The sequence below is a fragment of the Mytilus edulis genome, chromosome 8, assembly GCF_963676685.1.
Source record: "Mytilus edulis chromosome 8, xbMytEdul2.2, whole genome shotgun sequence".
NCBI classification, from domain to species: domain Eukaryota; kingdom Metazoa; phylum Mollusca; class Bivalvia; order Mytilida; family Mytilidae; genus Mytilus; species Mytilus edulis.
The window spans coordinates 20,233,530-20,252,986 of NC_092351.1; the positions used below are offsets into that span (position 1 = coordinate 20,233,530).

General features: G+C 31.2%; 1 protein-coding gene across 11 annotated transcripts in view; it reads right to left on the minus strand.

Annotated features, from left to right (window-relative positions):
* Positions 1–19,457, minus strand: part of LOC139485046 (protocadherin Fat 1-like) — a 122,755-nt gene continuing 103,298 nt past the window's right edge. For 5 of the 11 annotated variants that reach the window (XM_071269151.1, XM_071269150.1, XM_071269147.1 and 2 more), the window contains 16 exons: positions 19,170–19,407; positions 18,529–18,743; positions 17,924–18,055; positions 17,503–17,637; positions 16,712–16,729; positions 14,585–15,635; positions 13,896–14,069; positions 13,355–13,518; positions 12,471–12,873; positions 11,972–12,118; positions 11,430–11,606; positions 9,362–9,559; positions 7,674–8,174; positions 7,036–7,149; positions 5,097–5,132; positions 1–3,181 (listed from right to left, as the gene is read on the minus strand). In XM_071269151.1, the coding sequence (XP_071125252.1) occupies positions 2,427–3,181; positions 5,097–5,132; positions 7,036–7,149; positions 7,674–8,174; positions 9,362–9,559; positions 11,430–11,606; positions 11,972–12,118; positions 12,471–12,873; positions 13,355–13,518; positions 13,896–14,069; positions 14,585–15,635; positions 16,712–16,729; positions 17,503–17,637; positions 17,924–18,055; positions 18,529–18,743; positions 19,170–19,407 (4,458 nt within the window). In that variant the 3' untranslated portion in view covers positions 1–2,426. Of the gene's footprint in view, positions 3,182–5,096; positions 5,133–5,964; positions 5,992–7,035; positions 7,150–7,673; positions 8,175–9,361; positions 9,560–11,429; positions 11,607–11,971; positions 12,119–12,470; positions 12,874–13,354; positions 13,519–13,895; positions 14,070–14,584; positions 15,636–16,711; positions 16,730–17,502; positions 17,638–17,923; positions 18,056–18,528; positions 18,744–19,169; positions 19,408–19,457 lie in introns of all 11 variants that reach the window. The other 6 variants (XM_071269154.1, XM_071269149.1, XM_071269157.1 and 3 more) reach the window with 5 other exon arrangements.

Below are 19,457 nucleotides of genomic sequence, written 5' to 3' on the forward strand. Positions count from 1 at the left end.
TCATGTTTTATAAATTTTAATTTCGTCATTTTTTATTTACATCAACACAATACTAAGGTTCATAACCTGAAGCTCACAATCACAAAACTTAAAAATATCATTCACACATTATCTGTAAAAATAATGTAAATCACATTTAAAACATACATTCAACAAGAGAAACTTTCAACATAAAATACACTCTCCACTGTGTACAAATCTTATGAATGTAAAAATGTCATGAAATCATCATAATGAAAATAGGATTTATAAATTTGTATGTACAAATTCCCTATAAATTTTTAATAAATCAGAACAACTTTCTTAAATATATTTTACATTCACTGGCCTTTTACTGCAAGCAACCACATGTAACTAATTCAGAAGTAAAGGTTATATGAGGCAATAACAGATGAATACAAAATATTAATAAAAAAACTAGTGTACAATTTAATAAGCACTGATCTAGATTTATGGATGTTGTATGCTTTTTTTAGGAAGTCTTTCAAAGATACTTTCTATAAGGCCAAAAAAATATATGTGTGTTTCCTGTTACATTTATGAAAAAAAAGATAGGTAGGTACAGATCTTTTTAAAAATTTATTATTTTTTCTTTAACATTGAGTGTATTCTGATTTTAATAGTGCTTAAAAAAACTTTAGGGTAGGCTATCTTTAAGCTAAAAAAAATATTGAGGGTATGGGAATAGGAAACATGCATCTTATTTTATTTGGCCTAACAGTTCTATAGAAGAAAATCTATCAGTGAATGAAACAATGTACATTGTAAAATCATTACGATTACCAATGTTTGAATGAGACATTAACTCCCATTGGCTTGAACACAGGTCAACCCTGCTGTCTTATATATCATATGGATGCATATAACTAAATCAATTTGTGTCATGTTAAAATTTATCCTGTCAAATATTTGTTTTCAATATAAATTTGTTTTTAAGCCTTCTCTCAATATGGAAAATCCTGGTATAAAATTATTCTAGAAAAAATATGTAGAAATTTGTTAAGTTTTATCACAGTATTTAAGCACTTAAACAATAAAACCTCTTGCCCATTGCACTTAACGTGTTTCTACTTCACATCTAGAATTAAACTTTCTGCCCAAAATTAGTTTACCTTCCAGTGTATTTTTTATGAAAATGTGGGTTAAAAAAATGTTTTTCTGCTGTTTCAATAAAAGCACAAACTTTTTGTATAACTTTTCATAAAATCACTGCAAGTTTTTTAAAAGTGTTCAGAAATTCAAAATAAAATGTCCAATTGTTTATTTAAATTACAAAAATGAAATCAGTTCCTGAAAACAACAGCCTATGAACTGTCATGTAACAACTGCATTTGATTAAATATACAAATTTATGCAAATGAGGTAATAAATTTGCATGAGCAGAGGAAAACAACAGTATTATACATCTGATAAAATGTAAACAACCAAAATGGATCACTAACAACAGAACATGACAATGAGTCACATGACAATTAATAGCTTAATAGGTCACATGACAATTAGTCAAACAACCATCTATATCTAGTTGAATAACACAACAAAGGTATAAACAAATTTTGGCAAAATATATATTAGTATTGTCACAGACAGCATACAGTAAATCCTTATTTTAAGGACTAAATGTGGCGTTTTATTTCTGTATTCTTATTTTTTCTCTTTTGTTTATTTTTCAGTCCATTATTCTCTATTCTTATTTTTTTTACATTTTAGCATATCATTTATTGTAAGCAAACATGTATTATTTTTTTTTTTTTTACCTTAATTTAATTATTTAAAACAAATGAGGTTTTACTGTACATGTATTCTAATCTTTTAAACCTTACAGGTAAAGCTGAACATCCTGCATCAACAGAAATGATGACAAAGCAGAATTTGATAATTAGTTACAAATAAAAAATCGAGGTCATACAAAATGGATAAAAAATGTGTGAAAGACTGATTCTACAACCATGATCACAAAGGCAACTTCTGTCACCATACAAAACCAATTAATAGAACAACCTGGCAGTTAGCTTCATTAACATCATCTTAAAGCAATGTCAAAAAGCTGTAAGATTTATTTTGATGAGGTAAATTGGTCATCATAATAATTACTTTTTATGAAACAATATGAAAAAAAATGAACTGAATGATTAAAACAATGAGAACCATAAAAAAGTCATTTTTATATTAAAACAAATGCAAGACTGACAATCGTGGTAAAAACAGATCTTTCTGCCCTATAAGTAAGGCTATATTGTGTCTGATGAGAAAGGTGTATTTATAGCACCAAATTTATAACTATTTGTCTAAGCAAACATTTTACAACCAGTGGTTATAAATAAATGAAAAAATGGAGGACTTCTGATTGGTCCATCACAACCTAATGTGGTCATGGTAACCATTATATTGAACACAATATCAAGGTCATATAACTTGTCCTTGGATTAAACTTGTGTATGAAGACGATCAATGTTCAATGGTGTTCTTTCATTGTTTTCATCCCCACTTTCATCACTAAAGTTCACTTCGCTATCTTCAATTTCACAAAGTCCTGAAATGTCTGACATTGAAGCATTTGTTGAAGTATAGCCTCCCATAGAATCTATCATGGATGATCGCACATTGTATTCACTGTCTGTTATGTTTCCTTGGAGACCAAGTAATGGTTGTTGAGATGGAAACCCATAATGTACCACTTCATCATTGTCATCTAAGTCATCCTCACTTAACTGACAAACACGATTTTCTCCTCCTCGAAATTCTTCTGGAGGATCGGGGAAATTATCATTGTCACTGTACTCATCTCGAGATTCATCATTTAAATTGTACATTGGTAAATAATTATTTGGATGCATACCGAAATTGTGTTCTGGAAGCTCGTAACTCATGTCTTGGTTTCCTGAATCATCATTGTTTACATACTGAGAAAAGATTTCTTGATAATTTGGTGGATTTAAGTAATGGTCAGTGTCACCCTCATTGTCCGCATATTCTGAATCACCAACGTATTCAGATTCGATCATTTCTCCGTCTGTGTAAACGTCATTATTGTAATGGTGTTGCAGACAATCAGCATGTTCATTAGACTCGTTACTATGGGGACTAGAACTTGGTGAATCTGGACATTCTCTGTTTGGTACTTCACTGATATTCGGTAAAGATGGACGAGGTGCCCAGTCTGAGGCGTCCCAGTGATAATCTGAAAAATAATCAGAAGAAAAGATGTTGAAACAGTTTTGGCATGTCATAAATAAAATTGTGAATATTTCTTTTCTTACAAGCAGGTTTCATATTATATCATATTTCATAACATTTCACAAAGCAGAAATATGTTGGGTGCTTTAAAGTCTTGTAGAATATACTGATACTTTAATTCAAAATTGAAACAGAACTGTTTTTTTGATTTTTTATAAATGAAGTATCTGTGAAAGCTGAATAGTTTATACATTAACACTGAATGATTCAAGAAATTTTATTTAGTATGTATTGTGGCACATAAATATTTTAATTAGCATTTTCTTAGGCAGGAAATCATACAGCTACTGATTTGACTCAAAATTTCTACACTTATTCAAAATAGCCTCTAGGCAGGACTTTTATACATAGCTACTGATAGGAATCTTGCCTTTTTTAAATTAAGGTTTGACTACAGGCGATGCAATTAGTTTTAGGCAACAGCTAATAAAAATTTAATAAACAATATCAATTGTAATAGGATTGTTTTAAGCATACTATAATGTTAGACAACAAACTTATAATATACAACTGGATTAATTAGGTCTAAATATTGCTGTCTAGCAAACAGTGGCTTATACAATGTAATAGATTTCAATGAGTTTCACCCAAAACAATATCCAAATAAATGAAAAGAAAGGAAACTCAACACTTTCAGTTAACCAGATTCATTTTTTGAGGAAACAAGCATATATATATAGATTTTGTATATAAAGTCAAGTCCAGATTGGTTTTTAGAATACACTCAAGTCAAATATGGCCAAGTATTTTACTGAGTTTTCTTAGACATATATGATTTTTGTTTGTTGTTCTTGTTGGTACTAACAGATTTGAATATTTGAGCTATCAAAGTTAATACCTATACAATTTCTTAACTTAAATATAATGGGGGTTTAAGATTTGAAGTGAGAAATGCAGTTTTTAAGGGATATTATTATTTCTAATGACTGCAGCTATCTCATACTATTGTATATAAGTGACAATTGGATTTTATAATAAAGAAAATTGAATAAAGAAATTAATATTTTCTGCTTGAGGAGTTAATTTTACAAACATTCCAAAATAATAGTCTAACCTACTTTCAATAAACAACATCATACAGGTAACTATAGTAACTATAGTCCTTTCATTGCATCACATGTTTCTATATAATTTGTTATAAATGTTACATAAACATTAGTATTTAAAAAAAAAAAATTAAATGTGAAAGAGATATCAAGAGGTTGTAAAATATTACTACTTTTGCTCTAGAAATATGACAGTATTTTCTCCATACATTATAAAAATTCAAAATTTCTTATCATGCTATCACTATTTTTTCATTTAAAAAACCTGATATAGACATTTTTTCAAGATAAAACTAGCAGTTTGTTCTAGCAGAAATGATAACACATACCTCTTCAATGAAAACATAAAAAAAAACATTTACCAAAATATTCAGGATTACCATAGGTAAATGGTTCTAGCAGAAAATCACCAAGAGATATATAGAAAATCCCATTTTATAGAAAAATGTAATATTTCCAGATATGTGTGAAAATATAATATCATGCAATATACACAGAAAACATAATAAAGGCAGAACTTAAATAAATACTGCAAGATAGTTACAAGAATTGTAATAAATAATAAAACATGCAAAATGGAAATTCTGCTTAGAAATACAATATAGCTTTTGTTAGACATCAGCCAAATCTATTGCTTAAGTTATAACCTTAAAATGATCTATTCAATGTCAAGATATTTATTATTTAAGTATGGCTGTAATTTTGATGCATTTTCTTATTTATTCTTTTTAGGGTTTTCCAAAAGCAACAGATATTGACTTATGTCATGGATGAAGCCAAGCGTAAAGAGCATGCCTAGCTCTGATTGGCTACCTTTTCGCTTCTTTCGTCTACCTGATTTTGATGCAGCTGCATGGAAAAAGAAGTGTTGTGTTATCACATTGGCAATATATCAGGCAGAATGACTTTTTAATATCAAATCAGAAAATATTTGAAAATTTTTGAAAAAAATGTAAGAGGACAAATGCCAAAGATTGGGTTTTTCCAACACACAATGTCTTAACTTGGTAAATATATACCATTATTTTCTACTGTAATGTTTTCCGAAAAAGAACCACCAATTTATTCCTTTCTAATTTATTAACCAAAAAATCATTCTACACATGACAAGATTCAGTATTTGTCTCTATAAGAACCATATCCAGGTGGAGTACTAGCAAACACGGTTTTAGGTTGTCTCACAGAATATATCAATCATCATAAAGTGAAGTTAATCAAAGTATGATGAGTGCAATGATGAACTGATCAAATTTTAAACTTGTGATAAAATTTACTATCTGCTCTCGGAAAATTTAGGTTTTGTCCTAGTTTTTTTTTCAGTATATGTATCATACAAACGTCTTTATGAACAGACAAAATATTTTTCTGTTAAGCACAACTATTCATCTACTTGAATAATATCTAAACTAGGGGGAAAATTTTGTGATTTAATATAACAATCTGTTTGTTTTTGCTGTCAGTTTGCCCTATAAATATATGTGTATACATTTGAGGGAGAAATCATAATTAGGGAGAATTTTGAACACATTTTCCTGCAGTCCACCAAAAGTTCTGAAACCAACAAAGCTGCGAATGAATTCATGCAAAAGCTGAAACCTCCCTCAAAACAGTTAAATAAATAAATAAAACAAAAGGAATTCAAAATTTTGGAAATTTAGTTGTACACAATTTTGTTTCTTACCAAATGTTCAAACCAGAAGTGGTGTATCTATTGTATACATGAGAAATAAAAAAATATCTTTAAATGACAAGCTCGTAATATTTAAGATGGTACCCAACACTTTCACTAAAATTAATTTGGATCGTTTATTTTTCATAAAATTTTGTCAAAGTATTTACTTTGACCCTTTAACAAAAATATAAAAATTTCAAAGATTTTGAACCAACCGTTTTGTCAGAAAAATTACACTGGTTATATAGCAGTTTGACAAACACCTATTTTGATCATTAATATTCCTTTCACAACACAATGTAATTAAAACGTTTAGCTGACTTTACAGAGTTATCTCCCTGTAGTGTTAGGTACCACCTTCAGGCAATAAATAACATCCAGCAATGCATTTCAATTATATATCAATTTAGACAGCAACACAAACTTACATTTTACACAGAGTAATACAATATATGAAACATGATATGTGTGCAGTGATTACAATGATACGATGAGCTAGCCCTGATGATTCAAAAGTTCCTTTAAAGCTAAATTCATTAAGCTAAAGCGTGTATAGACCTATTGATAAACAGTGTGCTCTATTATAGTTCAGATTTATCTACTAGTGATGAAAACATATTTGTTTTAGTGAATTTTTATCAAAGAAAAGTAAAAAAAAAAAGTCTTGATTGCAAATCTGTATACCAGTTGTGTAGTGATTTTGATTCAATATTTTCTAAATTTTATCAACATTCATTTACTAGTGAATTTTGAACTGCATTGTCAAACTTTGAATTAAAGCTATTTTAAAAATCACTGAAATTGGTATAATATTTGAATTGCAATATGAAAGTGAAAACTTATTATTAAAGAAATTACAAGATCTAATTCCCAAATGAAAAACTTTTGATACCATAGCTCTATAAAAATTGTGACAAAATATATATGTATAAAATATTATCAATAATTATTTCGATGAAACCATTGTAAGCCTAGCATACAATGAACAAGCTGTTGCATCAAGTCAAACCATCCCATGTGATCATAATCATGATTAATACACATGATAACAATGATAATTATGATTATAGATAATCTCACCTGGTTCATCCTCTGATTCTGATACAGGTAAACTGCTAAATGAGACATTATCTGGTGGTCCTACTTGTGGACCAGGGATGTTCTTAATGTACAGTTTCTCTGGATGATTTTTATCTGGTAATTAGAAATAGGTCATTTAAAAATAAGGATAGATAATGTGTTACACAAAGATAATGTTTTGTGTACATTTGCTTGTCTTTCATTTTTAGCCATGATGTTTTCTGTTTGTCATTTATTTATGTCAGTTTGATTAAGTCTTTGGTATCATCTTACTCTCTATTATTCATTGATAGTATCCACTTTTAGAATACTATTTATCAATTAAAACTTGTGTTTGATTTGAGCAATGTTCATCTTTGATAGATTTTCTTTAATTTATGCACAACATTCATAGATTCTAGATTATTATTAAAAGCTTGACACATTGTAACACCATATATCTATCATTGAACTCTAGGTAAATGTTATTATTTATTTCTAAGGCAACAAAGAAAAAACAATCTAAAATGGTAACTATATTCTTCATCAATGAGAAAAAAAATCATATTAAAAAGTCCTTATTCAACCAAATACCATAACTCAGAAAGGAAAATTTACAACAAGGAATGTTTTTATAATGCTAAATAAGCTAGGTATACCTGTATGTTCCAGCATGTTATCCATCTCCCATGGTGTCTTCTGTATAGAGTCTGTATCAGATGCAGGATTGGATGAAGGCAATGGTGCTAGAGATGGCGCCTGACTAGCAACCATTCGAGGTAGTGGTGCAAATGTTTGTAAATATTCTGCATAATATGGAATGTTTTGAATGTTTTCTAACTCGTCAGCAGCACTTCCGTAATTTCTAACATTGTCAAAGTTATTTAAAGTGTTCAGAGAATCGTGGTTGCTGGGAGTGTATGACGCTGGTCTGTCAGGCACTGGAGGTGGGCGTGGACTTGGGGGTGGATGAGTGATATCCACGTTACTTTTCTTTATGCCATTTTTACAATTATCTTCCTTTAATGAACGTAACATTACATCTGTTTCGTCAGTTGGAATTCCTAATGTGATGTTACCATAGCGACTGTTTTGACGACGTCTAATACATTGTATGGCAACAAATAGGAAAGCAAGAACAATTATTCCTCCAGCAACTCCTGAAAAATAATGAAAAGATTTTTAAAAGACTTTAACAAAATTATATTATAATCTTATATATAATTTTTTTCTCATAAAGAAATGTTATTTCTAATCCTACCTATACATAACTCATCATCCATGTTTCTTGCAGTAGCTACAACTAAAAGAGAAATGCAGATTTTTTTTTTTGAAATTGCATTAATTATATAAATGTTCCACCAATCACAAGACAATAAGGTTTTAACATGTTTAAAATAAACAGGCCATATGTTATACTTTCAAATAATTGGTACTTGTTTTGACAACACTTAATTAACCCTGTAATTAGGACTTTTTTTCAACATATCCATTTCAAATAAAAAATAAATTATTTAGAATTTGAAAAAATATTTTATATTCAATTTTTAGAAATATAATGGATTGTATGTATTTTTTTTAAAATGCATTTACAGCAAATTATGATGTAAAAATAATCAGATTAGTGGTGAAACTCTTCAATCTTACATTTTAAAAGGATCTATTTAAAATTTAATACTTCCTAAATTTTATAAGTTTACAAAATTCCATAAAAAGAATACATGTACATACATCTACAATAATACTTTGATTATTAAAAAAAGATTAACAAGAATGTGTCCATAGTACACGGATGCCCCACTCCCACTATCATTTTCTATGTTCAGTGGACCGTGAAATTGGGGTCAAAACTTTAATTTGGAATTAAAATTAGAAAGATCATATCATAGGGAACATGTGTACTAAGTTTCAAGTTGATGTAACTTTAACTTCATCAAAAACTACCTTGACCAAAAACTTTAACCTAAACTTTGCACTATCATTTTCTATGTTCAGTGGACCATGAAATTGGCATTAAAACTATAATTTGGCATTAAAATTAGAAAGATCATATCATGGGGAACATGTGTATTAAGTTTCAAGTTGATTGGACTTCAGCTTCATCAAAAATTACCTCGACCAAAAACTTTAACCGAACAGACGAACGAAGGCACAGACGGGCGGACAGACGAATGGATGCACAGACCAGAAAACATAATGCCCCTGTACTATTGTAGGTGGGGCATAAAAACTAAGATGTATTCATATGTACGTCAAGTATTTTTTTTTTATCATTATCTTATAACATCCTGTTTAGAAACAAATGTTTGAAATAAAGATTATCTTATTTTTCAAAAACTGAACTAACCAATGATAATAAAGAGTTCCTCCTGTGTAATACCAGCTGAGTTAGAGATCATGTGCGGAGTGATTAGTTCCTCACAGTTCCGCCCAGCTGATTTCTCCGTACAGTTACAGATGTAAGTATTGTCTGCATTGTGACAAGTGGCTCCATTCATACATGGATTAGATCTACATGCACTCACTATCTTCTGACAATTTTCACCTGTAAAAAGTGCAACAAAAATATTAGATCTACATGCATTTATTATCACCTTACAAATCCTACCGTTAAAAGAAAAGTATTAGATATGTAAATAATAACATAATATGTTCAATATAATATGATTACATTGAGACCAAGTCAATTTTCTAAAATTTGTTTAAACATTCATATATAAAATCTTTTTTCTTAATTTTCATGTAAACTTATCGGAAATAATACCACCACGGAAAAACTCATATAAATTGTTACATCTTTTCATCTTTCGCTTCTTATTTAATTGCATTTTTCTCTCTTTGTTTCTTTTTGTGTATATGCAAATATATGTCTCAAATTTTAGTCAACTTTTCTTGACCGAAGTAACAATCATAACAAGAAGTAATTGTAACAGGATGCTGTTACGAAGTCTCCCAAACAAAGCTCCCATACCTCGCCATTTATATGGTCCCATGTTCATTTGATTTGATTTTTTGTCCAATACAAGAATAAATATGGCTTACGTGTGGGGATCTCCACCATTTACAAGTATTCAAACAGGAGGGGGTGGTGGTAACCCCCAGAGACTTAACCTACATTTCATTTGATTTGTTTTATTGTCCCATACAAGAATATATGTGGTTTAGGGGTGGGGATGTTGACCGTTTACAAGTTTTCAAACAAGAGGGGTTGGGGTGACCCCCTCGAGACTTCCCTTTTATTTCATTTCATTTGTTTTATTGTCCCCTACAAGAATAGATATGGTTTAGAGGTGGGGATCTGGACCATTTACAAGATAATAGTACATTCTCAAATTGAACGGGGTGGGGATGACCCCCAGGAACTTCCATTTAAATTCATTTGATTAGTTTTATTGTCCCATACAAGAATATATATGGTTTAGGGGTGGGGATGTTGACCGTTTACAAAGTTTTCAAACAAGAGGGGGTGGGGTGACTCCCTCGGGACTTCCCTTTTATTTCATTTCATTTGTTTTATTGTCCCCTACAAGAATATATATGGTTTAGGGGTGGGGATGTTGACCGTTTACAAGTTTTCAAACAAGAGGGGGTGGGGTGAGCCCCTAGGGACATCACTTTTATTTCATTTCATTTGTTTTATTGTCCCCTACAAGAATATATATGGTTTAGGGGTGGGAACTGGACTGTTTACAAGATAATAGCACATTCTCAAATTGAACGGGGTGGGGATGACCCCCGGGGACTTCCCTTTAATTTCATTTGATTTGTTTTATCGTCCAATTCAAGAATATATATGGTTTAGGGGTGGGGATCTGGACCGTTTACAAGATAAAAGCATATTCTCAAATTGAAGGTGGTTGGGATGACCCCCAGGGACTCCCCCTATATTTCATGTGATTTGTTTTATTGTCCTATAATCATTTCTGAAGACTGCATGTATCTATCACTTACAGTTTTTAAGTTATATTCATTTGAAAATTTTAGAAAATAAAATCCCATAGGGTTCTATAGTTAACCCCTCCCTCCTTTCTACCCCCCAAAATACCCCTTAATAGACCCCAATGCACAAACGAAACATTGATGGCTCACCTAGACATGTTAGTCTAACATATTGTAAAATTCTTAGTAAATCTGACAAGCCGTTTAGGAGAACCGCTGCGGACAAGTTCATTTTTAAAGTGGCGGAAGAAGAAGAGGAAGAGGAAGAATAATAAAAATAATAAGAACTGACCAAAAACAATAAGTCTCCAAACTTTGTTTGGGAGACTTAATTAGTCTTTACAAAAATAAAACAACACAAAAAAATAGCTGTATCATAAATCCAGTTTTCTCCTTGTTGTATAATATATAGAAACAACTTCATTCCTCCATCAAACTTTGCCATTCTATTACATTTGATTTCAGTTTATTCTCACCTTCAAATCCACCTAAACAGTTACAGACCATAGCCTTTGGTCCTTCAACACAGCTGCCATTGTTTTGGCAGGTATCTTCAGAACAGTATTTGCCATATTCACAGAATTTACCACGGAAAGGTGAAGGACATCTACATTCAAAATCATTGGGGATGTCTTTCTTGTTTATACACTGGCCTAAAATACATACAATATGAAAATATATATAGAATTTGTGTTAACATATTTTTTAATCAAATTTATAGTCTACTCTAGGAATGAATTGAAAAGATGAATACACAGTGTGAACATGTTTCAGATCCATAAATTTATATGATAAAATTGAGAAAGGAAATGGGGGATATGTCAAAGACAACAATCCGACCAAAGAGAAGACAACAGACAGCAGAGCTGAAGGCCACTAATGGGTCTTCAATGCAGGAAGAAATCCCACACCCTGAGGTGGTCCTTAGACCTCAGCTGGCCCCTAAATAAAATTTCAAGAATACAAATTGAAATTATTTTTTTCCTTATTCTATGTCTGAGGTTGGGGCGGCACTTACCTTTATTCTGACAAGGGCTATTTGCACATGGATCTTTATCTATTTCACACCTAGAACCATAGAATCTATCAGAACAGGTACAAATATAACTGCTGCCTGACACTTCACAGTTACCATTGTTATCACAGGGAAAGGTGCTGCAGATGTCTGGAATAAAAATATCATCAGAATAAGAAATGACCGCTAGTTAATGTAATTAATATTGAAGTCATATAAATCTTTTGGAACAATTCTCATATTTGTTCATACGACCTCATATAGAAATAATAAATAAACTGCTATTATTTTTACCACTCTTGGGAGAAATTAAAGATTTAATCACGTCAGTCATAAAATAAAACTCCCAAAGCGTAATTCATCTGACTGACTGACAGTATCTAAAATAAATATATTTCAATAATAAATATTGTTTTTAGACTACAAAGATTTATACTTAAATGCTTACAACACCAAAAAATCAAGAAAAAAAATAACTTGATATATTCTAAAATATACATACTTGTTCCTGTAGGGCTCTGGTAAGTGTCTTTACAGTGGAACTGCAGATACTTGAACTCTTGATCTAAGGCAACAGCATTGCTTCCATCAAATGGAAGTCGTACATTGTACAGACGTATGTTCTCCATACATCCTTCAAACCCTCGTCTGATATCAGAGTAACCATTGTAAATCTCAACCTCAGCACCAAAGAACACATTATTAGATTTAAGGTCAAGGATATCGTTAGTTCCTGGCGACATGGTCATACTAGAGTAGGTGTGGTCTAAAATGAGCTCAGCCGTTTTACCAAATCTCTCCACCATGACAGTGTGCCATTCTCCATCGCTGATCAACAATGGGATGATTACAATCCCTTCACCACTCCCACAATTAAACCTATACTGTAACATTCCATTGTATATCTAAAAGGAAAATACAAGGTAAAGGATATTTATTACAAGGCAAATTTTGGATTACTTGAGTCAGTACATATTACAGAGTTGTTAAAATATGCAAACACAAATATTTAACAAATCATCACTTCTGCCTCAATTTTTGTGAACACTAAGATGGTATTGTTTCAAAATTAAATTGAAAAAGCTCAGATGTCTTCAGAATGTTTGGTTGTGAAAAAATTATACGTTCTATTATATTCCCCCTCCATTTTTTTTCAGGGAGCTGTCATTTACATCTCATCCAAATCTTTTCAATGATTTGGTAATGTTCAAATTAGTAAATTAGGGTAAAAATTAAATATAAACGCATTCCTATTTGTTCATACATTGTTTCGACCAATATAATTAGATTAACTAGATTTCTAATTGAACAATATTAATTACATTCCTATATTTGTAGAGTCTCATTTTAATCACTCTAACAAATTAAACATGTAATTTTCTTTACCTCTAGGATGCTATAGTCGACTTTGCCTTTAGCATACATGATAGTAGCCAACTGTTTCCTAGTCTTTATTCTAAGGGACAATGTCAGTCTCTGCTCTATTGTAAAGGCATCCTGTAATGTCCATTTGGCATAACTCTTACCGGAAAATGTCATTGGCTTATCTCCTGAAATGACACAAACATTAACTTAGTTACAGTGGCATCATAATAATTGTCTTGAACAAAACATGTATTATAAATGTAGTCCAAATTTATCTTAGTTTCATCATTTTGTCCTTTATTTTTTATGTTTCTTTTTTTACATTGGCCATACTTTATTCCTAAAATTTGATAAATACTAGCCTGTAACTTTTATTAATTTAATCAGAATGAAAGTTGAACTTGAACAACTTAGTTAACTTTTAATGCCCCTTTCAGTTACAACACTATAAGTATGTTAAATAGTTTTGGCTGTCTCTAGATTCTTAGCACAAAACATGTTTTCTCTCTTCTCCGAAGTGGGAGCAGACAAAAATGTACAACAATCTTTGTGAGATTCCTACCTATTCTACAGCTGGAGTCTGCACAGAAGTTCTCCTCCTCATCACAGTGTTGTCCTGACATCCCCGGGGGACACACACACAGATATCCTCTCTGGTCAGAATTCATCTTACACATCTTAGAATCTGGACAGGCATCAGAAGGACAGACAGCAGGTATCTTATCACAACTGTCATCTGAAACATAAAGTCACCTTACTTAGTCATACTGGAAAGTTGGAAACTTTTACAAAGAGTTTGTTTTTATGCCAACTTGGTGTTGACAGAAAAAAAATCACAGAGAATGTTCCCTTGCCTACAGTTTGCCTTTAAAAAAGATCAGAATCACATACAAGAAATATGCTTAATTGAAATCACATGACCAGGTTTGGCTCTAGAAATTGCAAAATTTTATTGCCTTGAAAAATAAACCCCTTGAATGTATCTATTCAAATATCATATAAAACATTTGGATGAAATCCGACATGAAGAGGAACATATATTTATTTAAAATAAGTTTACTTTTAAACAGATATACAATGAAAGCTATAAAGTCATATGGATCTCCCCGCTTTTATGTTTTGAATTTTAGCAAGAGTGATGCTTGCTTGTCATGAAATTATAAAATCATTGAACTGTAAACCTTAATCCCAGTATAAAGAGTTTTTGAATTTGATTTATAAATAATAAAATTTAAGATGTTATATCCCTACCTGTTGACCCATCAGGACACACACATTTGTATAAGTATCGATGACGAGCTGTGACAGTACTCTTACTTCCCATACGTACTGGCGTCAGATTGTCAGAGTCGAACTCAATGTAACCTTCACATGTGCCTTCCTTACACGAACTGTGTGTACATATGTCACCAAACACTTTGATGACTTTTACTTGGAGGGCTTGTTCAATGGCTGGAACAGCTGCTCCCACTTTTTTGCTAAGAGGTTTTCCACGAATGAATGTATTCTGGTTTCTTTTGATGGCAAAGAGAACATCAAGGTCAGGGCTAACGTCTCGTTTCCTTCTTTTACCAAATGAAGATGATGCAAATTTAGATGTTTGTACGTTGATGATTTCAACATCCCTTGACCTAACATTCAGTTCTCTTTTCAAAACACGTTTAAAATCTTTAAGATGTTTATTAAAGAAGTCTTCCACACTAAGGCTATGAAACTGTATTGTTACAGAATTTTTGATCATGTCATCTGAAATTCCAACCACTTCAACACTGACGATTCCATAACTTTGAAATCTTCCATCTGTCACGCTTATATTAACGTTATACCTTCCTGGATCAATGTTTTTAAATGCCATTATCCTACCATCGTATTTATCTATATCAAAAAGATTCTTATTTGTTGAAATAATTTCAAAAGTTAGCTCATCAAATATGTCCTCATCCACAGCATTTAATGTTCCAATTATACCACCAGGGAAAGAATCTTTGAATGACATCACAGAAATGTCAATATCGGAAACTTTTGGTGGATTATTGCCTTCTTCAATAATCTCGATCACAACTGGAACTTCTGAATGAAGTAGAGGACTTCCGAAATCATAAGCTCTGACCACCAGATTATACATGTCCTGGACATGACGGTTGAACTTCCTGGCAGTGGTCAATACACCATTAGAGTTAACCATGAATTCACCTCCTTTGTTACCGCTGACAATGTCGTAGGAGAAAGGTTCACCATTGGGTGGTAGATCATCATCTGTTACAGAGAATGACAGAATTTCATATCCAACATGTCTGTCCTCCTGTTCAAATACAAGATACCTTATTAGTTAAACAATCAGGAGTAGCTTATAAGGATGCATATACATGTATAATAATTGTATTTTTTGCTGGCATTTTTCTGTTTTTTAGTGTAAAATCCTGTGCCCTGTTGATTTCTTTTAAATATACAAATTCCCAACTTGATTTTTGTTCTTTAACATAATTTTGAGAAAAATAAGATTAAAGGTTCTATGTGTCTTTTGTTTCAGTGCTTTTTTTGTTTACTTCTATGTATGAATTGCATTTTGTCATCTCATAGACATTGCCCCATTATCATTTTCATTACCATATGCCAAAAATTTAAATTTATGTATGTTTGTTTACCAATATTGGGATTACAACTAACAAACAATCATTTTATTTCTTCATGCACAGAACAATGCATATATAAATCTGAAACATGACTTTATACTGATTGTTTTGGTAAAAGGATCTATATTCATGCAAACTCTGTGGTGATGGAAAACTAGGCTCACATAAAACTCGTCAGACTCATGCTCATTTTGGGCAAACAATATTAAAATTAAGTCAAATATTTAGTGCTGTGTTCATCCTGTGACAACACTTTCTGGTACTATACAATATACATTTAAAAATTTAACAGTAAACATAGAAAGCAATACAAAACAGATATAAAGTAAACCTTGTTATATAATTTCCTTTGAACTTAAGTTAACTTCAATATTTTTTACTTCAAAAAAAAAAAAAAAAAAAGGGGGAACACATAATGTCTTTTATTTAATTGTCGATTTTTCATTCAAAATTTCAATAATATTTTTCTAGTAATTTTCAACTGTCATTATTTTTTTTCTTGATTAAATATGGGACATTTTAATGCAAAAAAATTCTAACTCAGGATAATGAACAATTCAAGGTTTACTACAACAAGTATGCACATCATTTAACAATACAAAAAAATATGGGCAACATAAGTTAACAAGATCTTTTTTATTCAAAACAAACTGTGATGATTTGTCTTAAATTGTATAATAAAGCAAATATGAAATGTTTTGGTCATGCCGTGGCATGCACATTCTGTGCGTGGCATTCTACTTACATTCCCCTCACGTGGCCTCTGTGAATGCAGTGAATGGCATAATATTATGCAAATAAGCAATAATGAATGGTGAAACTACATGATAATGTGAAGTCTTAATTAAGTATATGATAACAATTGACAAAGACTTTACCCCATAAACACATGCATATAGACATTTTTGATAGATATGTAATATAGTTTAGAGAAAATTTCACTGGTAAAACTTCAAGGTAGGTTCTTTCATACATAAATGAATTTGGAATAAATTTTACCAATAAAGAATATTTAATATAAATTTTATAACTACGAAAACTCTTCGATTTTATTTTTATTCCACCAAATTAAACACACAAAAAGATTGAATTTATTACACTAATTCAATAACCTCCTGATCTTTTAGCATAAATATACCGAATAAAATTAACAGTATTTCATGAGAGTAAGGCAACAATAAAAAAAATATTTTTCTTTCAAGAATTTTCATCAACAGAGCTACTAATCTTAAATAACCTCCTTAATATGCCTGTTAAAATCCTGACCACTATTTCATAGTCATAACTAAATATCACAGGCATTCCTATAAATTTCACAGCAAAAGAGAAAAATTCCAATCCTATAGAGCGAAGGTTTATGTTTTATGAAGGCAATTGATCATGTGTTGCAAATCTTGAGTAAATGTTGCTGATTCCCTAACGACAGTATAAAATCTGATTGAAGTACTATGACCCATGAAGGATTTTCTTTTTATTAGGTTGCTAGAAAGTGGATATCTATTTGTCGATCTAGTTCACTTGCTTGACAAGACCTACCTGTATTACAGCTGAGTAGTTGGATTCAGAGAATTTGGGTGGACAGTCATTAACATCTAATACATCAACAATGACCACTGTTTCACTGCTCAATAGTCCATCCGATGCCTTTATGGTCAGCTCAAAATTGTTTACCTGAAAAACATTATCAATTTTAATCCTTAATCTGAACACTCCAGTGATTGGGAACATCATATTTTTAAACTTTAACCTGAAGTCTACACTGAAAAAGACCTGTTTCATTCATTTAATATATCAAAGATTATTGATTTTCTTTCTTTTACTGTTTACAATTTTGGAAAATGTAGAAAATAGTTTAAAACTTTAAAACTTAAAACCTTCTTTCAATATCAAAAAGTGTTCTTTAAAAATTCTCAAATGATTTTATTACTTCTGACATGATATCAAACAGTTGCCATACCATTTCTCTGTCTAGTGCATTCTTTATCAGAAGTTGTCCATCTTTTGGATTGACATCAAACTTATCCATGGTATTCCCCTTGATGATAGAATACAGAATGATAGAATTGGTGTCTGCATCAGAGGCTGTCAACTGTAAATAAATATTGGGAAAATCATATGAATGATATTGACATATCTGTCTTTCAATAAACACCAATCAATCAATGTTTCAAAAATGTGTAAATTGGTTCCTAAAATGATAATGTATGTATGTATATACTGGTAAGATTCCTCCTTTATTCGGAGTAGCACTCTAGAGCCGCAAGGGTACAGTGGAATCTGTGTATGTGATGAGGGTGTAACTTAATGCTGTTCATAAAGCTTTCATATATAGGAAATCAAATACATGTACAAAATAAATTTCCATTATCATTATCACTGATTCAAATTTGGTACATGGTACCAAGGCAAAGATAATAGGGGGAACCTGTGATAAATCAAATCAATTTGAGCATTTATTATGAAATTTGTATTTTCTTCTAAACTCTGGTTTTAGGAATGTTTAACGGAAAAGCCTAATTTTAAAACAATATAAAACCAATGCTTCAAATATTCTTGACTTACATGTAGAATGACTTCATTAATAGGGACATCCTCCTTGAGAGTAAGTTTGTATGGATTCTGTACAAACTCTGGTTGGTTATCGTTGACATCAGTCACATTTATAGTAACAAATGTAGAGCTACTGAGTGGGGCAGAGGATCTGTCATGTGCTATGATGGTCAAGATGTATTCTGATGTTGTCTCATGGTCCAAGGTCTTGGCCACTTGTATCATACCTGAAGATTGAATTATGAAATAAAGCTATCTTGGATTACATGTGATTATAAAAAAGATTCATACATGCAGAACCAAAACTTTGACTTTGAAATGTATCCAAAATATATCATCTAGCTAATTTCAAAAATATTTTTCTTCTTGGGAACATTCGACTTGTTTTACCATTATATTATTGATATCTTTACTGTTGTGTATAAACATGTATTGCATTCAAAAAGTGAATTAGATAATTAATTTTTTGTTGATTGCTGATTTCTTATACATCACTGTAAATTGTTTTATGTGGACAATATTATGTAATGATTTCAATTTGTTAAATTTCTTACAAATAACAAATTAAAATGAGATGATATGAACCATTTGCATGACTATGTCTTAGAGCTTGTACATTTCGTCACATGTTTGAAAACAAGTCCCTGACTTACCAGTATCAGTATCAATATTAAAATGTCTGTCCACATTTCCAGCTGAGATCATATACAACATCTTAGCATTGACTCCTATGTCTTTACTGGTTGCTGTGACTGCAATCACGTCAGAATTAACAACAGCATCCTCACTGATTGATACAATGTAACTGCTACGTACAAATTCTGGTGGGTTGTCATTCTCATCCTGAATGGCTATTTTTAGAAGGACTTCTCCTGTCTTGCTTGGATTTCCCTAAAATATGCATTTCCATTGTAAAATTTTATAGTTAAAAACACTTTTAC